This window comes from Nannospalax galili, unplaced genomic scaffold, assembly GCF_000622305.1.
Source record: "Nannospalax galili isolate Female #2095 unplaced genomic scaffold, S.galili_v1.0 scaffold129, whole genome shotgun sequence".
Lineage (NCBI taxonomy): Eukaryota > Metazoa > Chordata > Mammalia > Rodentia > Spalacidae > Nannospalax > Nannospalax galili.
Window position 1 is genome coordinate 670,983 of NW_008360030.1, and position 24,473 is coordinate 695,455.

At 40.6% G+C, this 24,473-nt stretch overlaps 1 protein-coding gene and 1 pseudogene across 4 annotated transcripts in view; one reads left to right on the forward strand and one right to left on the reverse strand.

Annotated features, from left to right (window-relative positions):
- Rp2 (RP2 activator of ARL3 GTPase) overlaps window positions 1–13,560 on the reverse strand; it is a 46,464-nt gene extending 32,904 nt beyond the window's left edge. For 2 of the 4 annotated variants that reach the window (XM_029559162.1, XM_029559161.1), the window contains exon 1: window positions 13,272–13,539. In XM_029559162.1, the coding sequence (XP_029415022.1) occupies window positions 13,272–13,391 (120 nt within the window). In that variant the 5' untranslated portion in view covers window positions 13,392–13,539. Of the gene's footprint in view, window positions 1–13,271 lie in introns of all 4 variants that reach the window. The other 2 variants (XM_017795842.2, XM_017795841.2) reach the window with 2 other exon arrangements.
- On the forward strand, window positions 2,883–3,017 carry LOC103726497 (annotated as a pseudogene).
- Window positions 13,561–24,473: the final 10,913 nt, after the last annotated feature.

The window sequence follows — 24,473 nt, forward strand, 5'->3', positions numbered from 1 at the left end:
TATCAGAAAAAAGTGATGGGGAGATATGGGAGGAGTTGGAGGGGAGGGAATGGGCATGGATTTGATCAAAACACTTTCTATGCATGTATGGAATTCTCAATAAATTATTTATTTTTTAAAAATTCTGAAACCGGAATATATTTATCCTTCTACAATTTGATATTTGGGTCTTAGCTTCTAAAACTCAACTGATATCTGCAATATGCTATAGAGCAATATGCTATAGACAATGGAAAACAAAAACAAAAAGCACAAAAACCTGATATGGTGGTATTTGCATCCACAAATTGACATCTATTGAGCTATCATAATATAGTCACTGTGCTATCAAAATAGTCACCAGGGCTAGAGGTATAGCTCAGTGGTAGAGTGTGCTTAGCATGCCTGAGGCCCTGGGTCTGATCTGATCTGTAATACTTGCCAAACTGCGCACGCACACACAGAGATAGTCACTATACAGCCACTCTGACGGTTTAAACAGCAACTAAAAATTTATTGTTTTAATCTATTTGTAACTTTCAATTGCTTGTGAATATATAAATTTCATGCAAACTGTGCACTAGAATAGGTTGCCATAGCTACAGCATATACAGTTTTTATTTACACAAAATATAAATATCTTAATCATTAATAAGCTGGCTATACACAATTTACATTGTATTTATCCAGTTTCACCTAATGTCCTAGAATGAGCACTGGTCTATAGCATGAGGCAATAAAAGAGGTACTTATTTTCCAGCCTCAATTTTGTCACCTTTGAGCAATATGATCTTGAAAAAGTCCCTTTTACTTTCTGGATCTTCAGTCACTCAACCAAGATTTGAATACCCAAGATGAACCAGACATTATTTTAGGTACTAAAAAGGAAGTAACACATACCTAAATAGATCATTTAAACAATGTGGCTGTGTAATGAGAGGTGCTGAGAATATTCTGGAAATACAGCAGAGGAACACATAGGGAGTAACACAAGACTTCTTGTACAAAGTGAAGAGGAGTAAGCTATTCACCAAATAAACAGTTGGGAATAAAAGACTTCTTTTCCACAGTAGAAAATGAAACATAATGAACAAGGTAAAATTCTTCAGTTATCAGGAAGAAAACTGAAGGGGGCCCTGTATTACAGGGATACAGGAGTGAAAGTAGATGAAACTAGAGAGTTAGGCAAGGGTCCTGATATAAAGTTTGGAAACTATCCATGGACAACAGAGAGCCACAGAACAATTTAAATAAGCTAAATTTACATTTCAGGGAAGATTACTAAGAATAAAGAAATGTGGAACATGGATCTGAGAGACTTATACAGAAAGCTCTGAACTAGACAGTAGTTAGAAGGAAAGATTAAGATTGGATAAATTTGAGGAATTCTGAGGAAAAAGAATCAGCAGTGACAATTCAATGGTTATAGAAGGGGTAAGGCCGAAGGATGAGTCAAAAATAACTCCCCTTAGGGAAAAATAGTTTCTCCATCTATATTTTTAAAACTTAAAAAACCACATTAATACATTCTTCACAGCCCAGCATACAAATCAATGAGTATTTGTGGGATGGAGATGTAAGTCAGTGGTAGGGTGCTTGCTTAGCATGGAGACCCTGGATTTAGAACCACAGGGAAAAAAAGTAACCAGACCTATGAGCACTTGTGAATGTATAAATAACACTGAAAAAATGTTTCACAAAATAAAATAATATGTATCCTTAGTTTGTGCCATGCTCCTACTATTTTCTATTAGCCCCATCTACAGGGGCTAATAGATAAAATACTGCCCTGGCTGCTATGAATAAGCAATGACAGTGCCATAAACAAAAATAGAAAATTGCAAAGGTCAATACAGATTTAATGTAGGAAGAGATATTCAAGTAATTCCATTTCTAGAGTTTTACAGGTGAACTACAAAGGCATAGAGTTCTAGTTTGGTTTCCAGAAAACTGCTTAACTAGCATAGTTACTGTCTCCATTGCCAAAGATCATCCTCAAAAGAAGTAAGGAAAACATCAAGGTGGAAACTGGTACTGTGTGGAAGGGTAAAAGAGAAAAGGGACTGCAACGATTTCTGTTCTGAATTTACCTCTGCAAAATCTTGAGACTTTCTGGGACTTGGATCTCTGGTCCAGACTTTCTTGTGAGCAAATTCAGAGCAAGGCAGAAACACAGAGCTGGTGGAGAGCTAGGAAAACAGGAGGAGGCCAGGGCATTTGCTTTCCCTCCATGACCTTTCCTAAGTCCCAGAACTAATGGGCTAAAATTTAAGGAAACTGCCAGGTATGATGGCACATCCCTATAATCCCAGCACTGGGGAGGCTGAGACAGGAGGACTGCCAAATTTGAGGCCAGCTTGGGCTATGCACTGAGACCCTTACCTCCAAAAAAAAAAAAAAAAAAAAGACAAAAAAACAATCTAAGAAGAGGTTAGAGCACTTGCCTAACACACAAAAGACCCTTGGTTGTAACCCTAGCACTGCAAAATGAAATAAAATAAAACCTAAGGCATATTTTCTAATTACTGATAGGTAATGTGGACCCCAAAATTAAAATCAAGAAATACAGGATTGAGCCTGGCACGGTAGCACATGCAATCCCAGTACTTAGGAAACAGAGGCAGGCAGGTCTCTAAGAGTTGACGATAACCTGGTTTATATAGCAACCTCCCAGCCAGCCAACACTACATAGTGAGAATTTGTCTCAAAAAAAAAAAAAGAAAATTAAGATGGGGCACTGCCATCTTAATTCATATTTGAGTGGGCGGTGGAGATCCTGTTGCCAGTTTGGCTCCACTGGGCAGGGAGTAGTTTTACTGGTTTTCAGGGGTTATTTTTAGTTTAATTTTTCCTTTTTAGCTTCCCATTGCTGGCTAGCACATACGTTGTAACACTCTGAGGCCATGTCAGGAGACCCAGCCATGGAGCAAGCAGCTGAGTAGGTCTCAGAGAAAGTGAAAAAAACAGAAAAGAAATCAGAAGAGAATCCATGTAACTTTGATGCTTGGAGCATTATCATTTGAGAGGCACAGGTTTAGTGATAATAGGATTACATTTCATTTTCTATGGGTCCAATCATACTACTTGGTTCTGCAGTAAATAATATTTTTATAGTTCTAACATTGTATATGCGGCTATTGGTTTTAGAATCAACCTATAGATAAAGCATGGAAGATGTATGAATGCCTTGTTGCCCAGTTCCTCGGTTCTAGCAGATTCTGGAAAGTATGCATTGAAGCAGAGGTTAATTTTTTTTTATAGCATCTGGTGGGAACTACAGCATACACTATAATGGCAGCAAGAAGTGAAGAGCAGAGTACAATCAAACAAGGAGGATTTAAATGTCTCCTGCCTTTATTTTGTAAAATAGGTGTGAAGGAATAATTAAAATTAACTTTTGAAATTTGGGTCTTTCACTAGCTGATGATTGTTGCATTTTGGAGTTGCAACAACACTGAAACAGTTTCAATGGTAAAAAAGGTACAGCTGGAGAGATGGCTTAGTTGGTAAAGTGCTTGCCTTACAAGCATAGGAACCTGAGCTCAATCCCCAGAATCCATGTAAAAAAGTCACTTGTGGTGGTGCATGCTTGTGATCCCAGTGCTGAGGAGGTGGAAACATGCAGATCCTTGGAGTTCACTGGCAGCCAGCCTAGCCTACTTAGAGAATTCCAGGACAGTGAGAGACCCTCTCACGCCTGTGAGTACACACACACACACACACACACACACACACACACACACACACGCACACACACACACACACACACACACACACACTCTCACACTGAGTCAGGGTCTCACTTCAATTGGCCTGGAACTCAGTGTGTAGACTAGGCTGGCCTTGAAGTCACAGAGAGCCCCCTGCTTCTGCTACTTCCTTAAGTGCTGGGACTAAAAGCATGTTCCTACTATGCATACCTCTAAATGATATTTTAGAGATATTTTAATGAAATTCATGCTTATTATACATACCTTAGAAAACATACAAAGTTCCAAATAAATGCCTAAAAAAATAACTATAAGGTTACCAAAACACTGTTACTAGCTGCCGTAGGACTGGGCTATCACTTAAGACCCGAACACACAACAATAAGCTTGAATTCCACATCTAACAATTATAATAAATGTACATTGTTCACAAGCACACACTGAAACTTTCTTTAAAAAATCAAGTTGGGTGTGGTGACACATGTATAATCTCAGCACCTGGCAGCCTGGTGCAGAATCACAAGTTCAAGTCCAGCCTGTGCTAAATAGCAAGACCCTGCCTCAAACAAGCCAAACAAAGCCACCTTTGTACTAGAGCACAAACAATGCTCAGAAATACTTAAATACCAGATAATTTTCAACCATGATCTGGAACCAAATGCAATTGTTAGTAGCATTTGCAATTAAATTCTAAAACATTGCATAAGGGGAAAAAGGTAAAAATTACAGCAGAAATTAATAATTTAGAAATCAGATAGAGAAGCTTTAACAGGCAAAACTGTCAAGGATTATGAACCAACACTAAAAGTCTTTTGAAAAATTCATATGAAAACCTATCACTATAGAAGCTTCTTAAATGGAATTACCCTATAATGGGTGAACAATACCTCTACCAGTCAGCATAGGCTAGCAAATAAAAAGCACAATGCCAGGAATGGACTCCTTTTTTGGAAGCTGTTGACCAGGGGTCCTATAGACCCTTAAAAATACTGGCTATTGCATTTGCTCTTGGTTACCTGCCAGAACTTGATGGGAACACCCTATTGCTGAATACACTACATGCAAGAGTCATAGAAGAAACAAAGAGAAATCAAGCTGGTACTGATCTCAAAGCTTCATCTCTACTGGCTAGCTTTTATAGTACTGTAAGGTGGTATGCATGCTACCAGTAGAGAAAAGTAATCAAGAACCTTGCCCAGCTGTGAACCCTATGAGTTACAATAACAACTGGCATGGCAAGATATGCCCTGTGATGTAATAGAGGCACAAATGTTATGTGACTAACCAACCACTTTCTGATTGGATTTAAGGTCCACTTCACAAGATGAAACATGTATCTGGCACTGGACTGATATCAGGCCTAGGAATGGCTAGACAGGTCACAGGTGACAGGGAAGAATCTACTATTATTATTCTGCTAAATGGACATTGTATTAAACCAACTTCTAATGACTTATTGTTATACCTATAGATTAATGACTCTCTCAAGAGAAGCTTCTTCACCTTCTCAAGAAGCTTGTTAATTGCAGCAGATGGCAATTAACAAAGAGGTCCACATATAGAGAATAAGAGACTACAGAATACTTAGTCCTGAATGGAATACATATACAAACCCTTGCCTCCCAAGGTTCAGGGATCATTGCAGAAGACAGGGCAGAAAGATTGTAAGAGCCAGAGGTGGTGGATGAATGTAAGGAAAAAATGTTTTTCAGACAGGAGAGTTACTCATATGAATCCATAACAATTGTGACAGCATGCATAAGACCTATGTAAACTCAAAGCAGAGAAATTCCCAGCACAGAGTCAGGGAGATGGGAAAGAAGCCCCAACCACCGCTGACGAGCTATTGGCAACTGATAGCTACTGGAAGGGGGGAGTCAGTTTTCTTTAAGAGTAAGATGCTGGGCAGGTTGACAGGCTTCAGGGGATGGACACATACCAAAGGCCATTTGGGGACACAGACCCAAAAAGCCTTCAAAAATAATAATGGAGAGCATGAAATCGGGCAGGGGGATAGTAAGAGAGTGCAGATAAGGGAGAGCATCTGAATATGATCAAAATACATTGTATAAAAGTCTAAAAATTCAGTAAAATATTTTTAAAAAGAATGATGAAGAAGCAAGAAAACAGAAACAATATAATGAGAGATTTAACCACAAACAGGTTTAAAAGACTATCAAGGGCTAGAGAGATGGCTAAGTGGTTAAGAGCACTTGCTGCTCTTACAGAGGACCACTGAGTTCAGTTCATAACACCTACATTAGGCAACCTAGAACTAACTGCCTGTAACTTCTACTTCCAGGGATCAGATGTCCTCTTTTTGGTTTCTTTCAGGCATTTGCACACAAGTGGTGCACATATACACACTCCGGCACACACAGCCAAATGCATATAAACTTTTAAAAAAAAGATTATCAACAACTATATACCCATTTTAATCGCTTATTCTTGGTTACCTTAGAGCACAGCCCAAGGTAGGTGGTCTATAAGTGTTACATAAAGAGTAACTAAATCTGATAATCATACACTTTCTTAAGGGGAACTTGAGGCTTCACCATATCCTGTTCTTTACTCCATCTCCAAAGAAGCTAGACTCTGATATTGATCAAGAACAAAATAGTAGAGCTTGGGATATAGCCTAGTTGTAGAACACTTGCCTAGAGAATGCAAGGTCAGGTTAAATCCCCAGCACTGAAAAATAGGAACAAAATAGAATTGTAAGGGATATTCAGGTAATTAATCAAGTCAGCTAACTTCTGGTTAGGAAAATAAAAGAACTATAACAGGCAGAGGCACTCCATTTAGTGACTATCCTGCGTCTTTCCTTTTTACATTTACTTCTCTCCAATACCTGAAATAAAGAGGTTGAGGCTGAGGCTGCCTTCCACTTGGAAAAGCAAGAGGAATGGAATGGGAATGTAGACAAGGAGCAGGTTAACAGGATCCTGATCTACTTCCTGATCTAGTTCCCAATTAAGAACTGGGAAAAGGGAACCTGAAAGAGTGGTTTAAGTCCATTCTGTTAGGGGAATAAAAACATTCTCTGGTCATTTTTGCTTTTCTTATTAGCACTGATACACTACCCACAGTGGGAGTAGTTAGAGCAACAGTGCTATGAATTGGTGTAGGGAAGAGAATACAAGCAGTTGGCCATTTCTAGCAAGGCCTGAAGCTAAATAGGAAAGAGGAATTCTTATGCCTCAGTTTATAATTTATTTCACTGTATCAGAAATTTCTTAAAACTTTCATGTAAAATTGTGTGTGTGCTTTCCTGGGGAACTGATTTGGGACTGAAGATGTGGACTAAATTATCACTGCCTAAAGATACAAAAAAAAACCCCCAAAACTTCAGACATTTGTAAGCACATTTATCTGAGAATTAAGCAGGCTAAAACAAAAAACAGTGAGGGCTGGGAAGCTAATTCAGTGGGTAAAGTGCTTGCTACACAAGTGTAAGGACCTGAGTTCAGATTCCTATAAACCACATAAAGCTGGACATGGCAGCACATGGTCCAGCACTCCTAAAGGAGAGAATCCCCAGAAGGTCTTGGGCCAGGTAGCCTATGCAGCAGTGAACAAGAGACCCCATCTCAAATAAGGTGGAAAGTAAGAACCGACACTCGAGGTTCTCCGCTGACTTCCACAAACACACTACGGCATAGGTGTGTCCACACTCAAAACACATACACATACACACACACACACACACACACACACACAGAGATTATTTTTTAAATTCCTTAGTAAAAATGAAAGTAGACATTTGTTAGCTATAAGATTTAACGGTTTTACAGGCAAATGATATAAATCATAAGATGTAAAGTATTTAAATTATACATTTCAACTGTAGGACTGGAGAAATGGCTGAGTAAGAAAAGCACTTGCTATACAAGCATGAAGACCTGAGTCTGATTCCCAGCACCCACATAAAAAAGCAAAGTGCAACACACTTGTAATCCCAGTGCTAAAGAATAGGAGGATCCTGGGGTTTACTGGCCAACCAGTCTAGCCAAATTGGCAAGTTCAGTGAGAGACCCTGTCTCAAAAAATACAGTGGAGAGTGACTGGGGAAGACATCCAATCTCAGTTTCTGGCTTCTTCATGCACCTGGACACGTACATGAATGTGTACACACACACACACACACACACACACACACACACTACATAAATTATTACAAGGAGTTAAGACTTCTTGTTGGAAACATAGATATAAAATTTATTGTCAAATTACAGAGCTTTTGTCTTAGTAGGATTGAGTGTGTTATGAACTTAATGCTTCTGTTTTCCCCATTTTTATGCTATTGGAGATTGAACCCAGGGGCTCATGCATGCTCTACAAGTGCTCTATAGTGAGCTATATCCCCAGTCTGTGTCCCCAGATTTATGTGTTGAAGTCCTAGCCTTCAATACCATAGTACTTGGAGGTGGGGTCTTTGGGAGGTAAGATGTGGAAAAATGGGACTGCTTGCTCTCTCCAAGAGCTGGAGAGCACATGGAGGAAAAAGCCATAGGAGGACACAGCAAGAAGATAGCTATCAGGACTGGAGAGATGGCTCAGAGGTTAAGAGCACTGGCTGCTCTTGCAGAGGAGCAGGATTCCATTCCCAGCACCCACATGACAGTTAACAACCATCCGTAACTCCAGTTTCAGGGGACCTGACCCCCTCTTCTGACTTCCACAGGCACTGTACGACTTGGGTGCACTTACAGACAAGCAGGCAATACACTCATATACATAAAAATAATAAATAAAATATATATTTTAAAAGACAACTACATATAAGCCAGTCAGAGAGTCCTTGGCAGACAATGAATCTGCTAGCACCTTATCTTTTGAGTCTTGGACTCTAGAACTCTCAGAAATAAACTTCTGTTATTCAAGCCATCCAGTTTATGGTATTTTGTTAGGACAGCCTACCTTATTTGTCTTTACCTGAAAAAGCCATCTTTTTCTATATCTTCACCAGGATTTGCCTCAGTGTAGGATGGGGAACACGAGTATGCTTGCTTTCTGGTGAATCTTCTTATAAGGTCACTAATCCTATAGGGTCAGAATTCTATCATTTAACCATATTTATTTCCTTAGCAGCCCTATCTCCAAATATAACCACGAGCGACTTAAGCCTTCAATATATAATTTTTCACTAATAATCATTCCATAACAGCTTCCAATGCTGAGGAGCTAAATGTAATTTATTCTTCTTCTCTGGACATTACATTTTTCCTAGATTATGTGGAGAAATTAGTCCTAAAGCTAAAGATTCTGCAGCTAGTAATTTTACAGAATAAAATTATATCTAGCTTCCTACTCAGTGAAGACACTTTATTCCTAGCAGGTCACCATCCAACCTCTGAATGTTCTAACATGTAGATCAGTTCCCCACAAAGTCACCCCTTCCACTGATGAACAACTCTGGGAATTATGATCTTGTTTAAGTTGTGTCCAAGTTCTATCCTTGGAGATGACTATTACTGTCTAATGTCTCCTCTTCAGGATAGGCCTTTACCTTACTAAAGAGTGAAGAACTCTTTAGCATGACCTCACTTTATACCTAAGGAAACAGAAATACACAGATTGGCTGCTTTACACAAAGTTGCACAACAAACACTTGAATTTCTGGTATAAGGTTTATATTTAGTATTATTTCTACTGACCATAAGACAAATGTAGCAGACACAAGTGTGCTCTTCACACTCAAATCACAATTTTCATATTTATGCCATAATTTGGAGAACTAATTCTTGTTTCTATTATTCAGTATTGGCATGAATAATTGGAAAATAAAATCTACTTTTCTGTGTCACTTATCCTCACCTCATTTGTACTTCAATCTTTCTTGTTTTGCTCCAAAAAGCCAGTAAGTTCTTGGGGAACAAGAATAAATTTAATTTTTAGCCAAAATTTCTTATCATATGCTAAATATGGATCCTTATATTAATGGAGTTAGCAGCAATAGAGGCTACTGCAGCGTTCCACAACTAGTCACACACAGAGAATATACATCTGAGAGATGCCCAGTCCTAAGTGACATATTTACAGTGGAACCTCTATACCTAAGGCTCATGGAACATAGCGGAACAGGAGGTAGAGAGAAAACTAGTGCATCCCTCAACTCTCACGAGTGAAGCTTCCTTGTATAACAGAGTGCAATGCACACAGAAGGCCACAACTGGCCAAGTTTCAGAGAATAAGAGACTGCAGAGTGTGTGTCCCTAGATAGGACTCCTATATTAAACCTCACCCACCCACAGCTTAGGGACCATTGCAGAAGAGGGGGCAGAGAGATTGTAAGAGTCAGGGTTGGTTCATGAACAGAAGGAGAGCAAAGACTTTCAGATCACTGAGAGCTTGCACATGTGAACTTGCGGTAATGAGAGCATCAAGCACAGGACCCATGCCAACACAATCAGACAAGGGCCCAGAGTAGAGGAAGGGAAATGCGCGGTGGGCCAGCCCTAGTCTGGAAACAGTTGGAGACTGATTACTGTTGGATGAGGGAGAGTGAACCTTACTTAAGATCTCTAGATGGGCTGACTAGACTCCAGTGGATGAATCTGCACTGAAGGACATCTGGATACAAATGCTTGATTGGATAGGACTTAGCATGTATAGCAAAATGCATGAGGTCCGGTGGGGGGAGGTGTGTGTGCAGGTATGGATGGGAGAGGGTGGCGAAAGTTGATTAAGAACTGTCATATGAAATATACAAAAACTCAACAGAATTTTTAAAAAGAATGTAATTTTGGTTCCTCCTTGGTGTTTGACTACATAAACACTGAATAATTTGCCTAGGTATTTGGTGCAGCATGTAACAAGGAGAAAAGCATTTCTTTCCAAATGATTTAAACACAGATCTTACAAGCCAAACATATTTCTCATCCTGTCAGTGTAGTAATTGTGTAGTAAACTTTTTTTCTTTTTCAAAGTTAGCAGCAATGGAAAAGGAACTTATTCCACTGTTGACTACAGTATCAGCTGCCATGACAACACTTAGTCCCTAAACATTCTTTCTAATTGAGGCAATTTCTCCTTGCTTCAGTCCCTTAAGGCTGACCCAATTACCCAACTCAAACCCCAAAACCCAAAGGGTGCCTGTCAATAAAGATACTCCAATTATACAACCTAATGAAAATTTACATACCACTTTTCCAAGTGGCAATGAAACTACAGGCAACTCATTTTGTTTTTAAAGTCTTACAGGTTGAATAGTAATTGTCTGATCTAATTTTAAACCATGTAGAGTATATTCCATAACATCATGAAAACCTAAACTTTTAATACAAACTATTTTTTCAATATACATACAGTGTCTCTCTGTTATGTTCTATAAGTTGTATTTGCATTCAATTCCTTCTAGTGAAAAATTAGAAGCTTTGGGAGCTAGCAAGGCCAGCTTAGTAAAAGTATCATTGGAAGGCTAGGGATGTAGCTCAGCAGTGAGGTACCCACCTAGTATGCATGAGGTTCTGGGTTCTATCCCCAGCACCACAAAAAAGATTTTAACTTTTCATGTATACATACCCAGAAGCATGAACTCTTTTTAGATATCCAATAACATCTCTTACCTCTCTATAACTATAGTACATATTGATGTTCTCAAAAACTGTTCCTGTTTACAACAGAAAGTTTAAGGCATGTTTACTTTGGTGGGGGGTGGGAAGGAAGCTTAGACATTGATGTCTATCATGCTATTTTTTCAATGCTTTTATTTAGTCAAAGAGCGCAATGAAAAAAATATCACAGAACATATCTACTGATGTAAAGGAAGGATTAACATAAGATCCCAACTAGCAGGGTATGTTACTACATACCTGTAATCTAAGTACTAAGTGGGCTGAGGCAAGAGGATGTCATGAGTTCAAGGCTAGCCTGGGTTATGTAGTGAGTACCAGGCTAGCTAGAGATACATAACAAAACCTCTCTAACCAGAAATGGTTTTGCATGCTTGTAATCCCAACAATCAGGAGGTGGAGGCAGGAAGTCCAGAAGTTTGAGGCCAGCCTGGGTTACATGACACCCTGTCTCAAAATATAACAAAAAGACCCTGTCTCAAGCATAACATTAACATAGCATAGCACAGCCTGGTATGGCATAGCATGGCATGGCATGGCATAGCACAGCATAGCATAACATAACAAAAAGAACAGAAAGAGCCCAACTAACCAGAACTTAATGTTTGTACAGGTTAGCTGCAAGACAATTTATTGTGAAACAATGAGTCACAGTCAACCAAGACTACTGCAAAAATGTAAAAAGCACTTTAGTTTTAGCCCATGACTTTAAAACCAAAAGCTAAAGTAAAAATACACCTCTTTTGTGGCAGACAATTCAAGCTTAAAAAGCATTGTTAGCTTAGGGACACCACTCAGTGGTAGAATGCTTGCTTAGCATGGGCAAGACCCTGAATTCAATCCCCAGCAAGGCGGGTGGGGGGGCTTAAACAGCATTTTCAGAATTCCCAAGGCTGACAAAATATTTCAAAAACCACCCCCCAAACCACCCCCTTCTTATAGAAAATAAAACAGAGTACTTTCCTACATTACAAAATACTTCTATAAAAGAGAAATATATATACCACATAGCCCAAGAAGGGTTTAAGAAACAGAGACAGAAAAAATGGGGTTGAGAATTCCAACCAAAAGCTTCCAATTTTTAAAAAGCTAACACCTTGAAAATCTGGTTTATATGAATGCCTAAGTTCTGCTGGGAATTTGAAATGATGCAGGACGATCTGTGATACCAAAAGGTTAACAAGAAACTTACTACAATGTATTTCTCCTTAAAAATGTTACATTAAGAGATAACCGTTCGCAACACTCATTAAAAAAACAGCATCTCTCATTCTGCTTGCAAAACAAAACTAATTTACGTGTACCAAAGCGTTCTACTAACTTTAATAAGCAGAAATAAAGAACTATGTAAAAAAGAGGAAACATTATGAAATGTATGACTGTGTTTTGTGCAAGGGGATGTTTGCAAATCCTTTTGGTTTCTGGCTATATATAAAAATAAAATAAGGGCGTTTTCATTCATATAAAGCAATAATAAACTACTTCCTGGTATATGTTGGGTAATTTCACCGTACACTTTTAACACATTCCAAGACTGACTCAATTTTCATTATTCTTTTCCGGTAAGTAGAGAGGAGCAAGAGCAAAGGTGGACATGAAACCGTCCATTTAGAAACTAACACAAAGAGGCACCCAAAGAATTTGTCGAGAAAGACAAAAGAGAAACAACTACGGAATACAAGCCACGGAAAAGATGAGAATCAGTTCCATGTGCATGTAATTCGAGCACTGGACCCAACCCCGCTGGCCGCCGCTGGTGAAATGAGCTGACTGGAGATCCAGCGCCCTCTCTGTTCTTTCCCTCCCTACAGTCTATCCTCGGATAGGAAGTCAGGAAAGTCAGGGTGCAGAGCAAAGGGTGAGGCCGAGGGTCTACCCGGGCGGATAAACCACTCTAAGACTCCTTTCAACGTTTCACAGCCCGCCCCCAAAGTCGTGCGCCCCGACTTTCAGCTCTCCGCGCGCGGGAGAAAGGCAGCCGCGGGTCGCCCGCCCCGCCGCCACGCACTCGCGGTTCCTCGGTCACCTTCTCCCGCTGGTCCCAGCTGTACTGCTTGGGCCGCTCCTCCTCGCTTGCAGCCCGCAACTCCTTCTCAATCTTCCGCCTCTTAGAGAAGAAGCAGCCCATGGCGCCGGCTGGTGGGTCTCGCTAGTTGAACCAGTTGTTCCGGCACCTACCGGAAGGTAGCGGGAAATCCGCAGCTCCCTGGACACCACCCAGCAGAGCAGCCAGCAACCAGCCGCCAGCCGCCCAGTCGCCGGCAGCGCTCAGCTCGCCCGCGGGTCTCCACGCCCCCGCCCCGCCCCTCCGCCCCTCAGTCGCCCTGACGACCCATCACAGCCAATAAGCGGTCGGCAGCCATTGAGCCAATCAAAGCTCCGACTTGCTCTGCACCAATAAACGTAGGCCAAAGTACGTAACAATCTAGGCCTGGCTCTTAAATCAGCCCTCAGCCGGGGGCGGGGCTGGCTGGCTGGGGCACGCGCATAGCGGGCCCCGCCCCTAACTCGTTCTTGCCATCCAGAGACTAGAATGGGCTTACTGGCTGGAACGGGTCCTTTTGCCCTTGGTGCTCAGTTTCCAAATTGTAAGCGCTAGAGCGAAGCCTCCTTGATTATTAGACTTGTCTTCATGAGGAAACAAGAATCCCTGCTGTTGCAGACCCTGGAATTCATGTTCTTCTCCCCTCAATACTACTTCAGAAGCCCCACAGCTCCTGGCCAGGGTGCTGCCCCTCAGGGACCTACTCCACAACTCCTGTCTCTCATATGTGCTTTTATTTTAAAACTTTAACATATCCCTCTAAAATTGAACAAGGTACCTGGTAAATTAAGTTGATATTGTCTCCCTATTAAAACAGAATTTTTTGAGAACAAAAGGATATTGCAAAAGGGCAATTTGGGATATTTGTAAATATAAGGATACGTATTTGGCACAGAGTAAGAAATTACATTCGTCTAGGGATGTGACAGTTTGGGGATTTTCTCCAAGATGTATGACCTCTTCAGCCATGTGTATTTGGCTATGTTTACAGTACCAGACATAAGTTTCCTCCCATTGAGTGGACTTTTAGTCCAATTAGGTAGCTGTTGATTGCCCTCAAAATAAAAGTGCCACTGCTGCTTCAATGTCATATGCTGTGCAGGTCATTGATGTGGTTATTTGGTCTTGAAGCTGGGGTTGAACCATTGTTTGATGTTCTCCCTTAGCACCTTGCATAGTGCTTTCCAAAGCTATGGTAGCTAGCCTTCAGGGGAAGTGGCTTCCAGGTCAGTTCCAGCTCCATTGCTCCAAATCCTGTGTCTGAAGTATGTTCTGTCTTCAGCAGTAGTCTTATCTTCATGTTTTAAGAGGTAATCAAGGGCAGTGGCAATAGCCTGTGGGATTTTGGGAGTCTCTTGGACCACCCTGGCCAAAAACTCAAAGGATAGTTTCTCCTGTCTGGCACTGCTTCTTGTTATGTAGCCCTTAGGATGCACATAAACTCATTTAGAGATATTTTATGTGTAATTTGTCATTAGGTTGTTGGGATAATATGATTTCCTCTGTTTTTTTTCACACTAACTAGGCATTATTTCTTTCTCCTCTCTCTCTGTCCCTGTCTAACCCTTCCACCAATGACTTCCCCACCTTTGAATTCTTAGGCTAGATGCTCAATAAATCATTGTCAAATGAATGTGCAAATCTAGTGAAGGAAGCACATAGGCCCTTTCCCCTATCCCTTCCTAAAGAAAGTGACCCAAGTATGGAGGTGAGGAAGGCATGTGGCATTAAGGCAAAGGGTTTTTGGAATTCAAGCAGTGTATAGCCTTGTGGAGGACATAAACTCTGCCATATAAGCAATCAGATGTGCTCAAAGCAAAGGGTACAAAGTTTGTCTGAATATATTAAACTATATACACCAAATATTAACGTTTGTTATTCCTGTACTTTTAGTACAATATACATATATTGCTTACACAACAGATAAGTTGATTTTTCTGATGTAAAATATTTTGACATTGTGCTGGATAGCTTTAGTGTCAACTTGACACACCTGGGTTGAGGGAGCCTCAATCGGGGAATTTCCTCTATTGGACTGGCCTGTGGCCATATCTGAGGGGCATCTTCTTGATGAGTGATGTGGGAGGGCCCAGCAGGCTGAGTAGGGGCCAGGAGAGCAAGCCAGTAAGCAGTTCCTCCATGGCCTGTGCTCCAGCTCCTGCCTCCAGGTTCCTGCCCATGTATGTTAAGCGCACCTGTGTCATGCAATGCCCACGGAGGCCAGAAAAGGGTGTCAGATTCCCTGGAACCAGAGTTCCGAATGGTTGTTAGCCTCACATGCGTGCTGGGAACTGAACCCAAGTCCTTTGCAAGAGCAGCCAGTGCACTTACCCACTGAGCCATCTCTCCAGCCTCCAACTATAATCTTCTCAGAGACCCTCAAATAAAAGTGAAGATAAAAGCTTGTCTCTGTTAACTCCCATTCCACCATCACTTCTAACCCAAAATTAAATAAAACTAAAATTAAATTAATATTTAAAAAGTGAGTGATAGGACTGGACATGGTGACACATGCTTTTGAACCCAGCACTTGGAAGGCAGAGGCCAACCCGGTCTACATAGTGATTTCCAGGCCAGCTAAGGCTAAATAGTGAGACTCTGTCTCAAAAGTAAAATAAAATAAAAGTGGGAGCTGAACACATGCTTGTAATTTTAAAAAATGTTTTATTATTCTTATTTTATGTGTATGAGTATATTGCCTGCATGTATATAAGTGCACCTGTGTTGTACAATGCCCTCGGAGGTCAGAAGAAGGCATCGGATTCCCTTGAAACTGGAGTTACAGATGGTTGTTAGCCACCATGTGGGTGCTGGGAATCAAACCCAGGTCCTCTGCAAGAGCAGTCAGTGCTCTTAACACCTGAGCCATCTCTCCAGCCCCACATGCTTCTAATTTCAGCATTTAGGAGGTGGAAATAGAAAATCAGTAGTTCAAGGCCAGCTTCAACTACGTAGTGAGTTTGAGGCCAGCCTGTGCTACACAAGACACTGTCTCCTCTTCTCCACACATTCCCCCCTACCAGCCTAGTAAAAAAAACTGGAGACTAGAAACCCAATAAACAAAGGTAGGGTTAGTGTTCTCTTGTGCGTTTGCTTAGTATTTGTTTTTCCTTCAAGGTGCTGCGCATGCCTAGGAAAGTCCTCTACATATCTTGGGACCCCCACCCCTTTAAAAATACTTTAAATGTCAAGACAGGGTCTGAATAAGTTGCCTAGCAACCTGACTCAATCTCTTAAGTAGCTGGGATTATGGGCCTGTGTCACTAGCCCATCTTTCTCTTATGCTTTCTTTGATGTTTTTCTCCCTGTCTCTCTTTTGCTTTTCCTACAGTGAATTCGCATCTTTACTTTCTGTAAATCAGCTTTCTACTTACCGATCAGTATATATGTGACTAGAAATTGCTATCCCTCCTGGATTCCTCCTGCCATTTCTGTCCAAGTGCATATTCAGTCTTCATGTGCTAATTCAGACTCTCAGGAGAGATACTCAGATAAATTTCTGAGTAGTTAATCATAGATTATCTATAGGTCAGTGTGCACACGTGGTCTAATTGCTTCATTGGCAGGAATGAGTTCCATATTATGAAAGTGGGTAGCAAGCAGGTCCGGAAAAGGAATAGGAACAAGGTCAATTGCTTCCTTTGCCTGGACCTTTCCTGCTATTTACATTCTTGTGATTTCTTTCTGTGTAAGGTGGTCCTTCATGTTCAATGTTATGCACATATTTGTCTGTATTAAAATGCTGAGTTGTGGGTTTTTGCTTGACCACAAGCTTAAGAGATGGTTCTGGGTCTCCTGTGCCTTGACCACAGAAATGATATAGTTACTTCTCAGAAGACAACCCTAAAGCCATTTCTTTCTAGAGCACAAATAAGTCAATCATCCTATCAACCTTAACTGGAAATCTTCTGTGCTTGAGTTGACCAGACATGTCCTGTTCACTCTGCCTCCACCTAAGGAAACATACTTCACATAAAGTGAAGGAGGAAGGAGGAAGGAGGAGCATTTCAGTTATCTACTGCTGTATAACAAACCACCCAAAACTGAATAGCTTAAAAAACAATTGTGGGACTGGAGAGATGACTCAGTGGTTAAAGAGTACTGGTTGCTCTTGCAGAAGATCGGGCTGGTTCAGTTCCCAGCACCCACATGACAGCTATCTACCATCTGTAACTCCAGTTCCAGGGGACCTGATGCCCTCTTCTGACCTCCATGGGTATTTCACAATATGGGTGCACTTACATGTAGGTAATACGCTCATCAACATAAAATAAAAATAATAGATAAAAAATATTATTTAAAAAACAGTTGTTTATTTTACTCATGAATCTACATTTTAGGCAGAAGTTGACAGCAACAACTCAACTTTGACCCATAAAACATCTCTAGCCTCAGCTGGGATAGCTCAAATGGTCAAAGGGCTGGCCAGAAGTCACTCTATATGAAATCTTAGGGCCTCTCCTTACCATCTTACCAGCATAGTGGCTTTAAGGAAGTTGAACTCCATACGTTGTACTCAGTACTCCAAAAGTGAGTGTTCAGGAAAATAAGGCAGATGCTACAAGGCCATTTAAGATACAACTTCAAAGCCACACAACATCACTTCTGTTGCATTCCATTGGCCATCCAAGGCTCACTGGTGACTCACAAACACTAAACAAGGGTAGTGAGTACTATAAAGTACAGCTCCTTGAGGTGTGAGAGTCAGTTCTGTTAGTACTATGTATTGATGAAGAGGTTTAGAAGCTTTTAGAAAAAAAAACTTGTACAGGCGGGTAACTTTTTTGAGCCAACATTTCATCCCACACTTTAACTCTCAAATGGTTCTTTTGGATATTCTTTCTTACTGATCAGTTCCAATTATTTTTAACAGCACTGAAAATTGTGTGTTGGGGTTAGGAAGATGGCTTAGTGGGTAAAGTGCTTGCTAGGCAAGCCTCAGCACCCATATAAAAAGTTGAGCATGGGGTCCTCCTTGATCCTGTAATTCTAGCACTGGGAGGCAGAGACAGGAGGATCCCAGAGGATCACTGGCCAGAGACTCTAGCAATCAGTGAGCTCTAGTTTTAGTGAGAGACCTTGTTCCTAAAAGATAAGGTGGAGGGCCAGTGAAATGGCTCAGGAGGTAGAGGCATCTGCTCCCAAGTCTGCTGACATGAGTTTGATCCTTGGGACCCACATGGTAGAAGGAAAGTACTGACTCCCACAAATTGTCCTTTGACCTCCACACTTGTGCCATGGCACATGCATGCCCAAACACACACACACACACACACAAACCCACAATACAAACATACACACAAACATACACACGCACACACACAAAATGAATAAATAAAAATGTTAAAAAATTAAAGTGGAAAGAAATTGAGAAAGACACCCACATCAACATCTGGCATCCACATGCACACACACACACATGCACATAGATCCGCACACACCTACATTAAATAAATAAATAAATAAATAAATAAATAAATAATAAATATAAGAAAATTCGGGCGGGCTGAAGAGATGGCTCAGTGGCAAAGAGCACCGGCTGCTTTTGCAGAGGACCTGGATTCGATTCCCAGCACCCACATGGCAGCTAACAACCATCCATAACTCCAGTTCCAGGGGATCCAACACCCTCTTCTGACCTCCAAGGGCATTGCACGACATGGGTGCACTTACATACATGCAGACAATACACTCATATGCATAAAATTAAAATAGTAAATAATTTTTTAAAAGAAAATTGGGGCTGGAGTGGTGGCTTTGTGAATTAAGTTCTTGGCATGCAAATGTGAGGACCAGTTTGAATCCCCAGCATGCATGTAAACAGCCAGGTAGACATGGTGGACTGCACTCTAGAGGTGGAGACAGGGGCTACCTGGGACAAGCTGTCAAGCTAGAATAGATGAATCAAATCAGTGAGCTCTGTTCAGTAAGAGACCCTGCCTCAATATGGAAGAGAGAGAGTAATTGAGAAAGACACCCAGTGTCAACCTCTGATCTCTACCCATATGCATCAATACCACACACACAAAAGAATAAAGAAATTGTGTGCAACTTGATTATAAAGAGAATATGTTCTTTGAAATTTTGAAAACTTATTTTATTAATGGTTATTATTGTGTGCCATGGCATGCATTTGAGAATTAGAAGAAAACTTTCAGGAGTTGGTTCTCTCTTTGTACCATGTGAGCCCCAGGGATTGAACTCAGATCATCAGGCTTATATGACAATTAATTACTTATCAAGCCATCTCACTGGCCCCAAACTATGTTTTCCAAGTGCTCTTACACAGGATGTCTAATTTACTGTTGTTGGTAGGAGACACAATTTAGACCAAGTAAAAAATAATTTTCTATCAATAATGTGACTACTAAGGCAGGTTTCTGACTATGTGAGTATAGCCTGTATTCAGTCTTGTATTATATTCCTTCTTCCTTCCAAATCAGTGAATCTTGTCCTCTTACAAGCATGTCAGTTCACCACATAGGCTATGACATCATACTGGGCTGTCTGACACAATTATCATTCTGTCTTATAAAAAATTCTTGAATAAACCTGTGCACCAGACAATGTGATAGATAATGAGATGAAATGTATTAAACTGTAAGTTTGGTGGGCTAGAACAGAAAAAATGATTAGAGCACAATATTAAAGTGAAGATATAGCAACACAAAGAGACAAAAATACACGCAAAAATAAATAGCAGAGAGTTCAAAAAGTTTCAAGGGAAACAGATTTGACTCTATTGGAATGGGGAGCATAGAAGAATAAAGAGAAGCTTTACAGAAATGGATAGAGTTTTTAAAATATATTTTATTTTTTATTTTATGTGTACGTGTTTTGCCTGCGTGTATGTATGTGTACCACATGCATGCAGTGCCCACGGAGGCCAGAATAAGGTGTTGGAGTCTCTGGAACTGGAGTTACAGTCAGTTGTTAGGAGCCATGTAGGTTCTGGGAACCAAATCTGGGTCCTTTGGCAGAGCAACTAGTGCCTTTAACTGCTGAGTCATCTCCTCCAGCCCTAGAAATGAATGATTTAAGAACATAAAATAAAAATAATTCTAGCAACTATTTTTTTACGTGTATGAGTGTATTGCCTGCATGTAGGTAAGTGCACCTGTGTCGTGCAATGCCTGCAGAGGACAGAAGAGGCCATCGGATCCCCTGGAACTGGAGTTATGGACAGTTGTTAGCTGCCATGTGGGTGCTGGGATTCGAACCTGGGTCTTCTGCAAGAACAACCAGTGTTCTTAACTGCTAAGCCATCTCTCCAGCCCCAATTCTAGCAACTTATTATGTCAAAATAGTTCCAGGCACTAGGGAGATGGTTCAGTGGATACGGTGTTTGCCACACAAACGTGAGGACCTGGGTTTACTTCTCAGCACCCCACTTGTAATCCCAGTGCTGAGGAGGTGGAGACAAGTGGATCTCTGGAGCTTGCTAACTAGTCAGCCTGACATGATCAGTGAGCCAACAGTCCCAGTGAGAGACCCCATCTGAACAAACATGTTGATTTGGCTCCTGAGGTATAACACCCAAGGTTGACCTACACACACACACACACACACACACACACACACACACACACACACACAAAGAAGTTTCAATGGAAACTACATTGAAAGGTTTGTTTCTGGGCTAAAAAAAATTCTCTAGTGAAATTTCCAATTTTCAAATATTCATTCCAATGCTTTTCAGGAAAGGGACAAACTGATAAAAGTAAAACCACAAAGTGAAACTGGGTGTGTTATAAAATCTTTTTTTTTATCCTTAGGATTTAACTCTTTTAAAGAGCTACTTCCCATTTCTATCAAGCTATAAATGAGACAGTTAGCTAGTTTCCCTTTCCCATGTATACTAAAACTAGGTCTCCATCTGACAGCTAGAAGATTCTAATTCACATAATTGTTATCCATTGTGATGGTTTGAATGAAAATGTCCTCCATAGGCCCCAAGTGTTTGGACATTTTGTCCCCAGATGATAGTGCTCTTTTGGGAGGTTTTAGAAGGTGTGGCTATCCTGGAGGAAGCACATCACTGGGGGTGGGCTTACAGACTTCTTAAGACTTGCCAGATCTCCAGTCGGTCTCTTGTTTCCTGTGCCTGCATGATGATGTGAGAGCTTAGCTTCTGCTGCTCCTGGTCCAGCCTCCTCCAGCCACCATGCCTCCCTGTCATGATGGACTGTAATTCCCCTGGAACCGTAAGCTCAAATAAATTCTTCCTTCTATAAATTGCTTGGGTCAGTGTTTCTATCACAGCAACAGTACATTGCAGGATCTCCAGTCACTCTGCTTCCTGTGCCTGCTTGAAGAAGTGAGCTTAGCTTCTGCTCCTACCCCAGCCTCCTCTGCCACCATGTCTCCCTGCCATGATGGACTCTTGCCCCTTTGAACCATAAACTAAATAAACTCTTCCTTTTATAAGTTCCTTTGGGGTCAGTGTTTCTATCACAGCAACAGAAAAGTGACTAATACACCCATTAATATTTATATAGCTTGAAAATAATTTCAAAACAGTGTTTTGGGGGATAGTTTGTCAGAATAACTAATGACACAATACAAAATTGTTAGTTAAGGGTATATTTTAATAGTCAAATGCAGTAGCATACACCTGTAATCTCAGCACTCAGGATGCTGTAGTAGGAGGAGCCACAAGCTGAAATTCAGCCAGGACTACATAGTGAATTCAAGGCCAGCTCGAGCTGCACAGTAAGAGACTGTCTCAAAAAAGTATACATAACATTTCCAAAACCTTACAAAAGAAAAAAACTTAATGTCAGGTAGATGGCCACTACTTCCCTGGGACTTATAAAGGGAGTTTGTTTTTACTTTTCTCCCAACCCCATCTCCCTTGGTTTCTAACAAAGTGAACAGAAGCCAGGGCTTATCCTAGACAAAATCTTCCCTCAGAACTTTTCTGTTATGTTTAGTAAAATTTCCACTTTCTCTCTTCTCTGCCACATCCAGCTGCATAGCACATTCTTAGACTAGGACACACATGCAAATCATGGAGGACAGCATCTCTCACTTCTTTCATGCATGCCCCAATTCTCAGGGTGCTGAAAGCAGCATCTAATGAGCAATAATTCACTCAAAAACAGGAAGAAATCTAGGATTTGTAGACTCTGAAGTTTCTGTAATGTGTATTGGGTCTTCTAAAGAAAAATAATAAGGGGCTGGAGAGATGGCTCAGTGGTTAAGAACACTGGCTGTTCTTGCAGAAGACCTGGGTTCAAATCCCAGAGCCCACATGGCAGCTAACAACTGTTGGTAACTCCAGTTCCAGGGGATCTGACAGCTTCTTCTGTCCTCTGTGGGCATTGCATGACACGGGTGCACTTACCTACATGCAGGCATAACATTCATACACATAACATAAAAATAATAAATAAAATATTTTTAAAAAGAAAAATAATGAACATTATAAATGAAAATTGCAAGTACCATTTCTAGGGTAAGACCGATGCAAGCAAAGTTTACATTTCATTCTTTGCACTATAAAAGTACCTGTCCAGGGGCTGGAGATATGGCTCAACGGTTAAGAGCACTGGGTGCTCTTGCAGAAAACTCAGGTTCTCATCACAGCACCCACAAGTCCGTAACTCCAATTCCAGGGGATCTGCCACCTTCTTCTAACCTCTGCAGGCACTTCATGACATGGGTGCATTTACATGCATGTAGGCAATACACTCATACACATAAATAAAAATAATAAAAAAGAAATCCTTTTTTTAAAAAGTACCTGTCCAAAGGTATTAGGGATATTATTTCTTGAGGAGTCAGAACCTAAATTTACACATGCTATGTATTTTTCACACACTGTTTAGCTTCAGAATGTCTCCATGCCAATATATTATATGGGCAAAAGACAAAGACTACTTGCCCAGCAGGCCACAGGTCTGCCACATCTTAGGAAAACCTTAATGGAAACAGAAGCAAATAGATGTGGGCTGATGAAAGTCAGTTGAAGTTAGCTACTGGAATCAGATATGATATGACAAATAAAATTCCCAGTGCACATTGGATAGACTTCATAGTAAGCAACAAAAACAACTCTTTGAACATTCAGAAAATCAGAGGAACATATTTAATTAAACATGTTATAACAGAAAGGTTTTTTAGAATCTTATATGCAGGCCCAGTATTTCAGATTTAAATTAGTAAAACTGCAAGCTATTCTTTTCTCCAAATGTTTACAAAGCAAATGCATATGTTTCCTGTTAAGATAGTCTAATTCTTATCAAATTTGTCATATTCTTTATCTGCTCTAGCAGAAATAAGCCCAGTTCCAAATTTTCTTATCTATACTTTGATTCTGACAATAGCATTTTATTTTATAGATAGCCTATTGCTTTCTACTTGATAAGAAAACTTTTTACCTGAAAAAGGATACCAGCATTTCATAATTTTCAAAATTGTACAACCAAAATTCTCATATAAATGGGTAGTGCGTAATAAGGAACCTGTAAGTTTGACAAAGCTGGTTCAGAGGATATGAGAAGTGGGTGATCTATGATGTCAGAAAAAGGAAGAAAGAAGTAGGATTGCTACTATGGATACAAAACTGCTACTGTAAGCTTGGGGGTCATCTTTGCTATTGGACAGAGCAGAAAATTATCATACTTTGCCAGTTAAAATAATCTCTAACTTTACAGATTTGAAAAATGCCTGGCTCTAATCATTATTCAACTATACCAAATGTAGTAAATGTATCAAACAAATTACATCCCTGGTTCAGAGTCTGCTCAACCTTAGTTGGACTTGTTGGAGCATGCTCCAGAAAAGCATTAAAATGTCATACAAGCAAGCGTCATGGCACACACCTATAATCCCAGCACTCAGGAGTTGGAGGCAGGAGGCCACAAATTCAAGGTCAGGCTGGACCTTGAATACATAGTGAAACCCTACCTCAAAAAATTCAAGGGGTAGGGCTGAGGACATGGCTTAGCAGGCAAAAGCTCTAGCTGCACAAGCCTGAAGACCTAAGTTCAATCCCCAGAACCCTCATTAAAAAAAAAAAAAACAAGTGCAGGACTGGTGAAACGGTTCAGTAGGTAATGATGCTGGTTGCCAAGCCTGATGACTTGAGTTCGATATCCATGACTCACACAGTGGAAGGAGAGAACCTGCTCTCACAAAACCAGTTGCAACATTGTGAATCTG